This window comes from Phalaenopsis equestris, unplaced genomic scaffold (assembly GCF_001263595.1).
Source record: "Phalaenopsis equestris unplaced genomic scaffold, ASM126359v1 Scaffold000002, whole genome shotgun sequence".
Classification (NCBI taxonomy): domain Eukaryota; kingdom Viridiplantae; phylum Streptophyta; class Magnoliopsida; order Asparagales; family Orchidaceae; genus Phalaenopsis; species Phalaenopsis equestris.
This window is the reverse complement of record NW_018164444.1, coordinates 56,052,939-56,069,090: the sequence shown is the minus strand read 5'-3', so window position 1 is coordinate 56,069,090 and position 16,152 is coordinate 56,052,939. Positions and strand designations below refer to the sequence as shown.

Here is a 16,152-nt window from a genome sequence, read left to right as displayed (position 1 = left end):
ATTCTAGCAGACAAAGTGTTCGAGGTCTCTGGTTTCTTTATGGATAAAGAAATGCTTTTTTTTAACCCTTTAACTTTTTCCAGTCCTTAAATTTCTCCCCTTTTCAACCTTTTGATCTCTGCTTTATAATTGATTTTATCATCCAATTCAGTTTAGATTGCTTATAAAAGATTTAATTTTGTTGATAAGGTTTCATATAATAGAAGAAGTTAACCTTCACAAAGAACGTTTCTGTGTATTTCTCACTCTCAGAATACGATGGAATTTTTTTTCTTAAATTGCATAAAGCATTTTCATTGCTTGTTTAAGCATATTTTCGTTTGAATTATTACTGTTTAAATACTTAATTCAATGGGAGACAAAAGTCTCATTCTAATCTGTTCTTAGGCTGAACAATGGCCATCATCAGATTTATGTTTGCGATTTGAGCTTCCCTGTTCTCAGCACTTTGGTTTATGTTAATTTGTGTTTGTATTTTGGAAGATTTACATGCATATCACACAATGCTTATGTATTTACATATCTGACATGTAAGTTTTGACTATTATCTTTATAGAACTTTATCTATCTATGCATGAAAAGGTGCATTTCATCTTTTAGAAGTTAGTAGTAGTGGTATTTTTTATGTGATAGGAAAGATTTGAGTTTTAAAACCATAAAAATGCAAGTTTTGGTGTTAGATATGTAAATATATAGGAATTTTTTGGTGTGTATATAAATGTTATCTTTTTTTTTTGTATATGAAATTTATATACTCTGATATTACAGAAAGAATCATTCAATTTTACTAACAACGTTCATTAAATATTTTTATTTCCTTTGAAATGATCTGCAAATACTGTTTCTTTTCTGCACTGACCAAAGACATGTTCTATTTTTTCATGTATCTAATTGAATAACGGCTTCTATCAAGCAATTTTTTTTAATCAGAAGTTTTGGTTGAAAAATTCAGTAGTATTATTCAACAAAGGCCAAATGCCACAAAAATAGGGAGTAGAAAGAGAATTTTCATTCAACTCTCTCTCTCTCTCTCTCTCTCTCTGCCTGCCCACCTTGAATGTTTCTCCCTCTCTCTCTCTCTCTCTCTCTCTCTCTCTGTCTGCCCACCTTGAATGTTTCTCTGAGCGAATTGAAAACAAGTGCCATGGGAAGACCTCCTTGTTGTGAAAAAGAAGGAGTTAAGAAAGGTCCATGGACGCCAGAAGAGGATATAATCCTTGTCTCTTACATACAAGAGCATGGCCCTGGGAATTGGAGAGCTGTTCCGACGAATACTGGTAAAGAAATACCGCTTTTTTCTTCATTTCTTACTTTATTTCTTCCAATTAGATCTTGCGGTTCAGTCTCGGTTTCTAAAATTGTAATTACAGGACAAGATCTATCTGACTTTAGTGTTATTTTTTGGTTTTATTTCTTGAGCTTAATTTAGTTGGTTTAATTTCCTCTTTCTTGCATGTTTTATATGATTTCCTTTTGTATAATTTTACTGAATTTTATACTTTTTTTCTCTAAAAATTTAACTTTTTTAAGCTTGTTTCTTATAAAGATTAAATTTTTCTTCTTGTTTTTCGAAAATTGAAATTAAAAATCAAAGCTTTATGCTATGTACAGAGTTATCAATCTATAAGAAATCAGATACCCTTTACTATACAATTTACAATACTAACCAAAATATAATTTTGTTGATTCAGTCTGGTTGCTGTAAGCCTCCCACCGCCTGTAACTTCACCTTTGTGAGCGAGACTGTGTGGAATAAGCCTCAGGGCTTCAGCATCTCCTCCATTGCCGACTGCAACACCTGGCAGAATGAACCTTCTGTTCTGTGCTACGACTGCCAGTCATGTAAGGCCGGCGTTCTCGCCAACCTCAAGAATGACTGGAAGAAGGTTGCCATCATCAACATCGTCTTCCTCATCTTTCTCGTTATAGTTTACTCGATTGGATGCTGCGCCTTCCGCAACAACAGGCGAAGCAACTATCAGGGATGGAAGGGAGGGAACCCTTAGAAGGAGATAGAGAAGTGATCGTGCTTCTTTGTAAAGTTTAGAACTTTGGGTAGAACATATGGAGTATCGTGTGCTTATATTGTTGATGGTTAGAGTTTATTTTCATGTTGCATGAGATGTAGGTTTGGATTTGTTTTGTGGTATGAGAACACTCTTTTAATGAGTTAGCTTTTGTGTACATGTGATGGATGGTGCTTTTTTAGGCATGTGAGACTTAGTTTTATTTTGATAGTCGTTTGAATCTGGTTGTTTATGATTCTTCACTTTATTTTCAACTAATATGGTACGAGTTGGAGCACATAAAGTTGGTTTGAGCTTTTTTCGATCGATGTTTGATATCTTATTTGATGACTTACTACTTGATGACTTACTTACCTATAAGGTTTTTTTGTATTTATATATCTAAACACCTAAATTTCAATTTTTACATAATATCTTATATAGCATTAAAAAGTGTTTCATTTTTCAAAAGTTTAAATAGTTGTATTTTTTATGTGATGTGCATAGCTGAAAACGAGTTTCTTAAGGAACAAGAAAGCCTAAATACTACATGGGTTTAATGGATCGAGCATATCGGTTGTGTATTCAATGCTCTTACTCATTAGTCGTACTTTTGGATGTAATAAGCTAAAAAGCTCTTTGCCACCTAGAAGGACTCATGAGCACTTCTAAAACATGACATAATTCCTATGAGTTCCACATAACAAATTTATTAAGCCTTAATTTTCCAGCAATTTTTTCTAGTTGAGCTCGCTCATACAACTCAAATTCTTATTCCAAACCGCCACGACTTGGTTGGACTTTCACACCAAATTAGTCGATAACAACCTGGCTATACCACCAAGCTCGACGGGTAGTTCTTCGAGGCAAAAGGAAGAAAATTTTAGTCTGTTAGGACACATATTGTTATTCATTAACAACATAATAATTAACATCAGTCGTTTTGTCGATAACGAGTATGCTCAATCTCTGTACTATATGACCTATAATCTAGTTTTATATTTCATTCTTTAAACCCCTATACAGATACATAGGTTCCATAAGATTTAAATAAGAAGAAAAAATCGAAGAGAAATGAATATACCTCTCAATCTTGGATCTTCGATAAATTCTCTGATCATCTCTCTCTCAATAGCTTATTCTCACTTCCACAAGATCATAAATTTTTACATAAATTCGAGAAATGAATATATTTTGTTATATGAGTAAAGTAACATAAAGTAAAACATTTTTTTTTTGGCGCATTTACATCCATACCACCCAATTCCCAAGTAATTTTCATCCACACAAACAAATATATATATATATATATATATATATATATGTGTGTGTGTGTGTGTGTGTGTGTAAAAATAAAGTTAAGATATAAAATTCATATAAATTTATTGAAATTGAGTGGTATAACAAAAATATGTGTGACTGAATTTCTCAATAACGACCAAGTTTCGACGACCGACCCGACTTAGCTCAATCAACCGAGCTAACCGTGTTGACTCAAAACCAATTAAGTCAAGCCGACCGAGCTAGAAAGCAGTCAGATGATAAACTCGTGCATATAAAATACTCAGGTATGAACTCCTTTAAAATAGGGGTAAAAATATAATATCATCATTATGTATTTTCTCCCTCCCTGTCAATCCCTCTTTTTTTACACTATCCATACAATCTGCTTGAAGGAAACGGCGACTTTTACAGTGGATTACGTGCATAATACATAATTGCAGTACTAAAAGTTTGTTCGAAGTTTGACAAATCTACCTTTTTATAATATTGTTATGCGGTTTGGTGGATTGTGGGTGTAATTTGTAAGAAGTTACGTTTGCATTTTGCTTATTTAGTGTCGGAGATGTAAAAGTCTTCTCTCTCTTTTTTCCTTGTGGATTTACATGTATACCAGTTAATTCTTATGTATTTACATATCTAAGCCTTTAAACTTTAGTTTTTATATATAAGCTACTTGCCTATGCCTAAAAAGTGCAAAATTAATGGTGTATTTGAATTATAGGAAAATTTTGAGTTGCATATTTGTAAATATTAAAGTTTGGATGTTGGATATGTAAATACATAAAAACTGGGGGGTGTTTCTGTAAATGTCCCATTTATATATTTATTATTGTTTGGAGGGTGACTTTTTGTGTGGATGACAATTGGGATGAGAAGGAAGAGAACTTAGTAATACAAAATTATGGCTAAAAGATTTGCGGCAGTTGAGTAATAGATTGTCGTTTTAGCATTGCATAAGAAGTTGACACACGCTCAGATGATACAATACAATCAATAGTTACATTAGAAATTTGTACGGGAAAACTCGTAAAGGGAAATAATCACAGGTCTAGCTCAGCCGAAGAAATCCATTATAAACTGGAGAGTACATACACAATCCCTCACGCCACTGGCGAGAAGAGATTATACAATCTCTCAAATTACAACTTCGGTGAGTGGTGATCAGCGACGGTCGAAAGGTAGTGGTCAACGGGGGTTGATGCTGGTATGTTTTGTATGGTATGTTTTGGCCAAATGACCTCACAGTTCTGTCCCGTTGGTATAACTTCCCAGAATGTCACCCATCCAATGAGTGCTCCAAAAGGACAAAGTTAAACTTTGGAGTTTCTAATGGAACTTCACCATTACATCAAAAGGTGTCTCGATCTTTAACAGTTTGGGCTCAATTAAATTGAGGGATTTTGCTGGGTCTAGCCTAGTTAAAATAATCCTGCAATGCCGATGTACGTTATAAAATTTTCATGGGTCTTGAATAGCCATAAGTGATTTTTCACAATTAGGATATGACTTTTGCTAGGAAAGTGGCAGTGACCTAACTACCATGATGAAAAGCTGACTGAAGAGTTCAAGTGTCGAAAAGTCTGTTGTCAGCATTGGCGGTAGTGGTAGCGACGATGATGTTCTAGTAACAGAGGTCCGGAGTTGGTGACAATGGTAGCCTAGTTGTGACAACAATTATCCAGTGTCCATAATAGGGGAAACCAAGTAGCGGTGGACCGACGACAGTGATGTTTAGATTCTTCTTGTCGAGACGTTCAAAGCTAAAATAGGCTATGCCTTATGATTTATGCTTGTGTATGAGTTATCCGCCTATTTTCAGGCGGAAATTATTTTCTCGGCCAAAAATATCAAAATCTGTAGCCATTTGTAAAAATTGATGTTTATATATATATATATAAATTCCACGTTGGCTTAAGAATTGGGAACGCCAGCAGGAAGATTTTAGAGGGCCCACGCAGGGCAATTTTTTTTTTAAATAACATTTGAAATTAATTTTTTTTTATCATAAATGCATATAATTTTTGAGCCTATAGATACGTATGAAGGAGAGGGTAGAGGTCGAGTATTCTACATTGCTTAACAGATGATCCATAATTTCCCAGAAGAATAAAGTCGACTCCGACCTGCGTAGCAGACGATCTACAAGATCCTCTTTCGTGTTGCAATGTGTAAGAAAGTCGTCTCCGACATGTGTAGCAAGCGATCAATAGTTTCTTTTTTTTCTTGTTACAATGCAAAAGAAATTGATCCCCGGTTTACTACGTTGTGACTCCGAGTTACAAAAAGAATCGAAAGAGACACTTAGGTCTCATTTCTGGTTGGTGTAATGCTCTGTAACCATTTGTGACAACCTGAACTCTCATCCATCAATGTATGGTATGATTTGGCCAAACGACCTCACAGTTTTGTCCCTTGGTATAACTTCCCAGAAGGTCACCCATCCATGAGTGCTCCAAAAGGACAAAGTTAAAATTTGGGGTTTCTAATGAAATTTCACCATTACATCAAATGTGTCTCGATCTTTAACAGTTTGGCCTCAATTAAATTATGGGATTTTGCAGGGTATAGCCTAGTTAAAATAATCCTGCAATGTCGATGTACGCTATAAAATTTTCATGGGTCTTGAATAGCCATAAGTGATTTTTCACAAGTAGGATATGACTTTTGCTAGGAAAGTGGCAGCAAATGTTAAATGGCAGTGACCTGACTACTATGATGAAAAGCTGACTGAAGCGTTCAAGTGTCGAAAAGTCTATTGTCAGCATTGGCTGTAGTGGCAGCGACGATGATGTTCTAGTAGCAGAGGTCCGGAGCTGGTGACGGTGGTAGCCTGGTTGTGACAACAATTGTCCAGTGTCAATAATAGTGGAAACCAAGTAGCAGTGGACCGACGACGGTGATGTTTAGATGGCGGTAGCCCGGTGGAGGCAACGATGTTCCGATAGTGGCAACCACCAAACAACAATTGCCTAGTAATGGTGGTTCGACGATGGTCGGGAGTGGTGATACGACACCAGCAACAACTTAACGACGGTGGCAGGGCATCAACTACAATGGTCGGGAGGTGGTGGTAGCTTCGGTTGAACTATGACATGATCCCTTGAAGTCACATGGATGATGGGGTCTGCCATGTAAAAACCAAATTGTACTATTTTAGTTTTTTTAAGAATGGCAACAAATTTGATTTTTGCAAATACTATCCCTTTTTTTTTTTATTACAAATAAAAATCTAGCCATTGCATTATTATGTCTCGCATGCAGCCAAGATTATTGTAGCTGTAAAGAGACAATGTACTCGCCTGTCTTGCCCTCCTTTCCACCACACAAATTCTTGACTGCATGCATGCCAAATAATACAAAAAATTATGCGGAATTTATTATATTGAAATCATATATATATTTTTAATATTATTCTATTAGATGATAAATTATTAGCTTCTTATGGTTTCATATTTATGATAGTAAAGATAAAACTTGATATTTGATTATGTTGTATAAACTATATAAAAATTTTATTAGATAGTTCTACATGTTCTTCTATGTTTATGTATCTGTTTATGTAAACACATGCTACATTTGCAGCGTACCCCGACCTGTTGGTTGACATCCTCGGTGTAAGACCCCCCAAGTCGGGAGTTCGAATCCCATCTGGCTGAGTTGGCCTTATTAGCTTATATAAAACTTTAATATTTTTGCAAATTATATAACATAGAATTTATTATCAAATAATTTTTTTTTATTCTATATTCTATACTCAATCAACCCATCTTTATGGAAGGGACATTTTCATTTTTGCCTTCTTGAGAAATGAGATGTAACATTTTCTCTTAGTTCCCTATAACAATCAAATAAATGAAGGTGATGGAGTGAACTTTACGTTTAAGTACCCATAAATCTTAGAAATGGCAAATGCTTTTTAATTTACTTGTGGTGCAAATTAATGAGCCGCATTGCTTTCTAAAGAACTCTTTTTCACTATGAGAGAGACAACCAAACTAAATGACATGTTGAGATGGAGGACGGAGCATATGGTAATTTAATGATGATTTTGAAAGCTTTTGTTCACTTTTACATTAATCCACACATTCTTCTTATCATTTGCACAATGAACCTTGACATTCAAAGCTTTGCCAACCAAAAACAAGACATCAAAGTATTGAAATAATTATGTAAATTATGTTTGGTACCCCTTCTTCCTAAAGCGAGACCTCCTTTTATGGAGGAAGTAGACAAAAGATTTTATTGAGGCAGAAATAAAGGTTTGCAGAGGGTGCAAATATAATTTATGAAATTTTCAGTGAGATTAAAACTAGCAGTGTTCATCTGAAAAACGAATTAAGGGTTCTTGGAGGTTGTTTTCAGAAATGTTTGTGGGAGGATTCTCTTCAGAACTCCTGATCTTGATAGCATTATCATCATCATAATGTGACTCTTTGCTGCCGCCATTGATATCTTCAGCTTTCCCCCAAAGCACTGCGTATAAACCGGCTATAATGGCCGCCGCGCCGACCAAGCTGATCAAAAAAAAATTTTTGTTAGGGCGAAGTTCGAGCGAAGCAAATGCTCATTCGTGTTCGGCTCGTTCGAATTTTTTTTCGTTCCAAATAGTATCACGTATGATACTTTTTGTCAACAACATGTTTATGATTGGCTTGATTCAAACCGACCATCTGAACCAATGTATTCACGCATGCCATGATCAGGCTATTAAGAATTTGATAAAAATGAAAAATATGGATTATATTTCAAAATACCCATCCGAACCGATGTATTCAATGCAAAGCCCCAACCCATATATTTCATCTTTATCATATTCTTCATGAATTGTTAATTTGAAAATAGCAATGTTTTGGGGGGTCTACATCTAATCATCCCTTTCAAATGATAAATCAATAATTACAAACTTACCTCCCAATGTAGAGTTCTTCATGGAGTAAGAAAGAAGCAGAAATTGTTGTAATGACAGTGCAGAGAGGACTGAACATGGCAGAAAATAATGGCCCCCTGATTGCTATGCACCATGACTGGACGAAGTAGCTAACAGCACAGCAGACTCCCTTCAAATCAAAAAAATAAAATATTTTTCATGAAGAAATTTTTCTGAAAATTATATTAATTAATTAAATTATATCCAGATAAGGCTGTCAAAACGGTTCGTTGTTCGCCAACAGCTCATGTTCGACTCGTTAAGAAGCTCGTTCTCGGGTCATTAATTTCGTTTGATAAGTTAACGAGCCGAACACGAACTAAGATTTGTTCGTTCGTGTTCGGCTCGTTTCAGCTTGAAATACTACTCATCAATTATAGAGATATATATATATATATAATTGTTGAGCAGTGTTTTTAAAAAATTATTTGATTACAAGGCTACAATGATTTATAATAAATTAAAAGTATTAATTAAAAAAAGTAGAATAAAAATTATTAAATTAGATTGAAATGATGTTTTAATATAAACAAATAATTTTTAAATCTTGCCCAACCCTTAATATCCTATGGCTACGTCATTAAAGTTGTCAAAACAACTCTTTATTCGCGAACAGCTAGTGTTTGGCTCAATAAGTAAACGAGGGAGCCGAACACGAGCTGAGCGTGGCTCGCTCGTGTTCGGCTTGTTTACACCCCTACATCCAGACCACTTGAATTATTAATATTTACAAATTGAACTGAGTGGTATATCTGTAAATCTTTCTTTTCTTATATATACACTGATTAGAAAAGCTAATATATAATTTTATACATTTAACCAAATGAATCCACTTGATGCAAACCAAAACTCACAGTATAAAAGCAGATTAGGATAGATAAGCCTGAATCAGCTCTCCACACCCTCCAGTCTGGTTCTATGAGCAAAGCTAAAAGGGCTGTTTGAATGGCTGATATTACAGACATCCAGGTAGACAATGACAGTGGATCAAGATGACTTTTACATATAGGCACCTGCATTGAAATTATCCCAAAATGTATTGTTTTTATTCTTTTTTCAATAAAATATATACATTTTAATAAAAATATTAGTGAAATTTGCATATGTACCACACAATTTTTATGTTTTTGCATGTCTATTCGCTTATGACGCCTTTGTGTAAGTTCTACTTCGCTTTTGAAAAGATGGTGATTGTGATATTTTTTTAATTACACATATGTTATGTTGTGGAGCCTAAAGCACTCACGGTATGATTACGCCGTTGAGGTTCATCTGCATTGTTTTGATCTAGAGCTGGTGTAATTAAGCCGGTATGCTGTGTGACCACACCGCTAGACAGTTTGATTTTAAACATCTGTTAAATTCACGATTTCGATCGATGAATGTCTCATGAATGAGAGAAGTGTCGGATAAGATGATTTCGTTGTGCTTTTCTCTTGTGAGATCTAGAGAATGTGTTTGGAGCAAAGTCCTGTAAGTTCCAATGATTGTAGATAGGAGATTTGAGTGAGTAGTGCAATTCTTAATTTCATCGTAGAAATTTCTTGATGATGTGACTCCGTGATTTTTACCCATTCTCTGATTTTTCCACTTAGTGTGTTTTTCTATTCGAATATTTTATTTCGGTCAGCACGATCATATTCTGCAACATGATTTTGATTGATTTCTATTTGAATCGAAGCTCTAATAGAAGTATAAGATCTCCATCCCACCAAGATATGTAAATAGATTTTTAAAAAAATGTATGGTATGTATTTAAATACATAAAATTTAATGAATAACCTGCAAAATAAGCCATGTAGACCAGCAAGTGGAACTGGCTACAAGAAAGAAGAAGCCCAGCAGCCATTGATCACCTGCTCCTTGCAAAAATGAGCTTAAAATAATCCCTTTGAAATCTGTGCTGAGAAGCTTTTGGCCTCTTAACAACACCATGACAGCTGCTCCACCCACGCATGTAATTGTTCCCAAAACCTTCGCCATGCTTCTAATGTTTCTGAGCTTCACCTTCTCCAATCTGATCATTTTCTTAAAAACAAATTAATATTTTAGAGCTGTTAAAATTAAATAATACTATTAAATTTTGTAATATAAAATTATATTACACATATATGATTTTGATTAGTAATTAAAATAAAAAATTATGAAATTAGAAGTTTTGACTTACTCAACTCAAATCTGAATAGTTGGGATTAGCTTAAAACAGCATTTAAATGTTTGATTTCATGTTTAGATTATTGAGGATAACTTTTTATATATTTTGTGATTCGGTCAGTCGTCACAGTTCTATTTGGAAACTTATTTGTTTCTACTTTCAAGAAAATTCAGTGTAGCGGCTGTAAGAAAACTGTAATATGATTTTAAATATATATTTATAACTCTAATCATAGCTTTTTAAGAAATTATTTTCTCCACCGCAGCCGCCCAAAGAGACGCTTTGCTCCACTAAATCAGTACCCCTATAAATCATTTAATTATTATTTATTTATTTATGCAAAATATAATACGAAAATATTTTATTAAAATTAGCATATTTAACAATTTCATGTAAGAATTTGGAAAACTTTTCAGTAAATCAGCTTTTCAGTGTAAATTTCTGGAAAAAAAAATCAACATCATTTTAAAAAAAAGATTAAAAAAAAGTTTTTTTATTTTTATTTTTATTTTTATTTTTAAAGCTCTTTTACTTAACAAAAAATAAATAGGAGATGGGAACTTACCCAACAGCAGCTGCTATGAGGAAGGTTACTGCTGGGATTAAGTTGGACATGGCACTAGCCATAGTTGCAGAAGCCAGCTTCAATCCTTCGTAATAGAAGTTGGTATTTAATGTCACTCTAAACATCAAAAACATTAAATATAATCACTCATAATACCTTTAGGAGATGTTTGATAGCACATTTTTAATATGATTTAGCGATGAATTTAACTTAAATTCCCCTACAATCACCAAAAAGTCAAAAATTAAATCCAATGTTCCGTAAAACTCAATTTAACAAATCGGATGCTTGGATGCTCGCGAGCTCCATCTCCGTTGCACAAATTTATCGGATTCACTGAATCTCATCAATCTTATTTAACGTAAAACCAAGTTGCAGCCAAACACCGCCTCGAAATTCCTCACCATGGAATCAAAACTCCTTAAAATCTAAAAGTAAAGGAATGAAGGAAGAAATCATACCCAATAATAGCAGCCATAAACACTAGAAAAAAGCCCTTCTTTCCCATGGTCCTCTCAGCTGGTTTCCTCCTATTGCTCAATGAATTAGGAAGAGAGAGAAAGAAGAGATGGAGTGAGAAAGATAGGTATAGAGAGAGAAACAAACCTCATAGTTATGATGGTTATAGGTGTTAGGAAAATAGAGGAAGCTGTTTGCCTGTAAACAAGAAAGATTAAGGGGCTGAAACCCTTGTCTAGGGTAGCTTTGGTTGCAATGGACATGCTTGCATATAGGAACTGCAAACTTATCATGGCAAACACAGGCATGCTCTTCATAAGCCATTGCTTGCTCATGATGGAGCTTTTGCTAGCTAGCTTCTCACTTGAAATGGAAGCAGGGTTTCATATATTGCTTCACTCTCTCTCTCTCTCTCTCTCTCTCTATATATATATATATATATATATATATATATAGATATAGATGGGGTGCATTGGCTGGTTCTGAAGTATTAGTATTTTCATTGGGAAACAAATGAACTAGATTTGATTTGTTTTCTTTTTAAGAGAAGGATGAGAATTGAAACTTTGGTTTTAGTTTTGGACAAGAGAGCATGTGGTTGTTAGTTGATATAAAATATATAAGTTTAGAGAGTTTATTTAGATTCTCATGTATTTACACATCAAATAGTTAAAATTCAATTGTGACATATATGTCATCTTATCTGTGCATGAAAAAAAAAATGTGTATATCAATTGTAAAAGTTAAAATAGTTATATTTTTCATGTTATATGAAAGATTTGGGCAGTGTAAATGTAAAAAGAAAATTTTAGGTGTTTGATTGGCATGTTAAAAGCTAAGATTTGGGTGATAACTTTGTAAATGCCCCAATAAGTTTTAGGGGAGTATTTTGATTTTGTTTTAGATTTCACTACAGGAATAATGCTCATTTTTTACGACCACATTTCGTCGTCTATCAAGAGAAATACCGTTGGATATTATCTTTCTGAAGGCTCATCGAGAGTGTGTTAAGATCGTAGCTAAAATGTTTGTCGGTAATTTTCAAACGAACTGATATTCCGACGGTATAAAATTATTGACACAGAACCGACAACATTTGATCGTTGCTTTTTGAGTAATTTCAAAGTTTCAATTTTAGTCGATTCGCATCGACCGTTGCAATGTCGAAAAAGTGTCGTGGTTGTTGCTCCTTTTATGTAGTTTTGTCGTCGGTTCGGTGTCGATGATGAGTTATTTTCATAACTGATGAAAAAACGGTCGGAAAAGTTTCACGGCTGTTGTATTTTTATAGCACAGGTGTTCCGTTGATTTGGGGTCGATGATGAGTCGATTAATAAGTCCATAGGCTAGTCATCGGTTATGGCTACTAATATGTAAAAAGTCGTCGTTAAACCGTTGATAAGCCTTCGGAAACCTGAAGCATCAGTAAAAAAAATAAATTCTCTATTTTGTATTTACATTACCACAACTACAATCACAACATCTACTTAACCATTCAAAGCATTTAACAAACTAAAATCATGTTTGAATAATGAATCATTCAGTCAGCTAACTAAACAAATAAAATGCATTTAATCTAACATAAATACATCACTATTAAAAAATATATATGTTCAAATGTACAACATTTATATTGAAACTTATCCCTGCTAATCCTCCTCCTGTATCTCCTCATCCTTATCCTTATCCTCATCATCATCCTCACCTTCCTCCACCAATGTTGCCTTGCCACGCTGCCTTGCCCTCTGCCGGAACTAATCTAACTCGGCCTTTAGCTTGGCCTCCATGTTTTCTTCAAGTTTCGACCTCATCTAAGTGAAGTAGGCCTTCATCTCGACAGTGAATGTGGAAACACATCTGGAGATATCCTCCTCCTACGCGGTAAAGGTAGAAGCTACATATGCACTGGTGGAGGGATGAGTGTCGTAGGCAAACGCTCGTGAACCGAGCCCGTAGACTCAACCCTTCTTATTTCCTCTAGCAGCCTCCCTCCACAGGTCGTGCTCGAAAGAATCATGATCTCAGATCGTAATACCGCCCAAAACATGGATTCAACTCTCCTTCAGTTGCTGGAACCTATCCTACAAAAAAATTTGTTACATATAATTATAGCTAGCATGCAATAATATCAAACTAGCTTGGCTCGTAAATTAACTGGTTGGCACGGCGGGGATCTTTCGTCAATCCAAGACCGGTCTGACTGCCTCCTATGGGTGCACTCATGTACATCAGTACTGGGGGACTCTTGTCTCAATGTCACAGTTTATCAATGTAACAAAATAATTAGAATATATGTATATCTTAGATCTTAGAAAAATTTAAAGAAGAAAAAAAATCTTACCAGCCTCTACTTGTATTCTGCATATGAGTTGCCCCACCCGTGTGTTTGGAGGGCCCCATGCATGCCTCTACAGTTTGATCGTTTGTTCTGTTTCGCCTGCTCCCTCTTCTTCTGGTACTCTGGAGAATCTCAGGCCCTGAACATCTTGGCAAAAACAACCTCTCCGAGCCACAAGGGACGTTGCCGTGATTTTCTGATTATTGTCGAATATGTTTCGTAGGCATGCTCTTGGAGGAGAGAAATGTGTGGGTGGGTTTCGGGGACAGAGGAAGTAGAATTTGGGCGAAACTGGATGCGGGTGTGAATCGAGAGAGGGAGTAAAATGAGGAGATGCGGCATTTAGGTGGGGAGTGAAATATTAGATTAAAAATTGATGACATATCAACGACTTTATATCCGTTTGTTAATAATCTTGAAGCTGATTGTAAAAGTCGTCGCTTATTAAGAACTTTATATCCGTTTGTTAATAATCTTGAAGCTGATTGCAAAAGTCGTCGCTTATTAAGAACAAATGTCTGCTTCTTCCAGGAGAAATGTTCCCGCAATAATAACCGGCGAACTATGTTTGTCGGTTAACATTTAGCCTCAAGCCAACGGTATAAACTAGCATTCAATCCAAAAAATTAGTCAAGATTTTATTCCCGTAAAAAAGCGACTGATTAGGTTATAGTTACACCATCACAAACAGTCTAGTTAATTTACCGTTACCATGTTGTTGGAAATTAGCACGATATTTTTTACCAAAAAAAAAAAAAGGACGGTTGATTATTTCGTCGATTATAAGTATTTTTCATGTAATTTTTTAAGGATATTTGTAGAACTTAAGATGATTGGTCCTCATGTACTGTTTCCCCGATTATGTAAGTGTGATTGGTAATTTTGTGAAAAACTAAAAAGAAGATGAAGAATAAATATGTTAATCTCAGGTTGAGGATGGTGAATCTAAACTTATATGAGTTGAGAAGATGTTGATAATTAGAGGTTTATAAAAGTTAGTTAAATAAAATTAATTTAATATCCTAGCTTCTTCCTACTTAGAGATAAAATTTCTAATATAGCAATTAGTTAGTTATCCTCCATTCTATACAAAACCTCCATTATGGAGGTTAATTGTGGCTTTAGAATGCCTCAAATTTTAGTGGTCGACATTTTTGTGACTATATCAATGAAATTTTATGTTTTTTTTTTAAATTATTATTATTCATTATAACAAGCTAGAAGGCTCTTTGTAATCCACAAATATATTTCAACAATAATTGAGGATTGTTAATTATCAATAAATATTGAGATGGTACATACACAATTATTGAGGGTTGTTTATTAGTATAAGATGTTTGAAAAAAAAAATTATGATTAAGTATTGTCCTCTTCTGTATCTCTGGTCTTCGTAACAGAAAAAGCGTAATATGCACCGTACGATTACAGTCGTGATGCGCTGAGAAAAAAAAAAGAAAAGAAGGGAGATCGACCCCCATGCACCACAATCGTTCTCTACAAATACTGCGAACGAACGTAATAATTCCTCCTCCATCTCCATATTGTCTCCCTCTTTAATATATAATATATAGAATAAATAAGTTCTACATTACTTGGAGGAATACCACCTCATTAGTTGTGTTTTAAGCTAAAATATTCTCTTTGGCACTTGAGTTAAAGCCATGGTTTTAATTCTATTAGGTTTGGATATTCTTTTCTTAGGAAATGGTCTCTCTTGTGCTATTTAGTGGTGATTATTGTTTTGTTACTTAACTCTTATTATGAACTCCATTATTCTAATAATATTACTTGTTTTTTATGCTTACTTTTACATGGCTTATCTCTTATTATTTTTGTTTAGGCAAAATTCTCGAGCACAAGATAAGTTTAATTAATTCTCTGTAAAAATGATTTACATTCATTCTTATTATGAGCATCACCTCTCTCTCTCTCTCTCTCTCTCTCTATCTCTCTATCTCTGTCACTCATTACAATCTAAGAAGGCTCAAAATGCAATAAAATACTGCAGACAGCTTAATACACGATGGATCCAAGCTGTGTGATGCAACACATGCATGCATGTTGTGTCGGATCAACGATTTATATAATGTAGGGTTTTGTCTTGCTTGATACATCCAACGTGGAATCGCTAATCAGCATCGCCAATCATATTCTTTTCTATTATAACTTGTTTGCCATATCTTATCTTCAGCCTGCTTGGAAGCATTTTTTTAATTAATTAAACTTGATCTCTCTCTCTCTCTCTCTCTCTCTCTCTCTCTCTCTCCAGCTCTCTTCTTTGGACTTAATTTTTACCATTTGGAAAAGATCAAGAAATTAGGGTGATATCATCACCAATGTTACTTGAGTGTTCTAACAAATATTGGGATCTTAACCCTTTCTGGTTTTTGCGTCTATTCATTCAATTTTATATAATCA

At 34.6% G+C, this 16,152-nt stretch overlaps 2 protein-coding genes across 2 annotated transcripts; one reads left to right on the top strand and one right to left on the bottom strand.

Annotated features, from left to right (window-relative positions):
- Positions 1 to 1,686: 1,686 nt before the first annotated feature.
- On the top strand, positions 1,687 to 2,247 carry LOC110036834 (tetraspanin-7-like; the record flags this gene model as incomplete). Its single annotated transcript, XM_020741371.1, is given in 1 exon segment — positions 1,687 to 2,247. A coding segment is annotated over 1 exon segment (320 nt), but the record flags the coding sequence as incomplete, so codon positions are not given.
- Positions 2,248 to 7,333: 5,086 nt separating this feature from the next.
- On the bottom strand, positions 7,334 to 11,814 carry LOC110036825 (WAT1-related protein At4g30420-like). Its single transcript, XM_020741362.1, has 7 exons — positions 11,544 to 11,814; positions 11,399 to 11,467; positions 10,938 to 11,054; positions 10,000 to 10,234; positions 9,072 to 9,230; positions 8,199 to 8,347; positions 7,334 to 7,804 (listed from the first exon to the last, which is right to left on the bottom strand). Exons 1-7 carry the CDS (start codon positions 11,729 to 11,731, stop codon positions 7,600 to 7,602), a joined length of 1,122 nt encoding a protein of 373 aa, XP_020597021.1. The 5' UTR covers positions 11,732 to 11,814; the 3' UTR covers positions 7,334 to 7,599.
- Between the last annotated feature and the right edge of the window lie 4,338 nt (positions 11,815 to 16,152).

Coding starts and splice junctions, on each gene's coding strand:
- LOC110036825 (XM_020741362.1), bottom strand. CDS start 11,731: ATGAGCAAGCAATGGCTTATGAAGAGCATGCCTGTGTTTGCCATGATA. Junction 11,468..11,543: donor ATAACCATCATAACTATGAG/GTTTGTTTCTCT, acceptor ATTGAGCAATAG/GAGGAAACCAGCTGAGAGGA. Junction 8,348..9,071: donor TCCTAATCTGCTTTTATACT/GTGAGTTTTGGT, acceptor TTTGATTTGAAG/GGAGTCTGCTGTGCTGTTAG.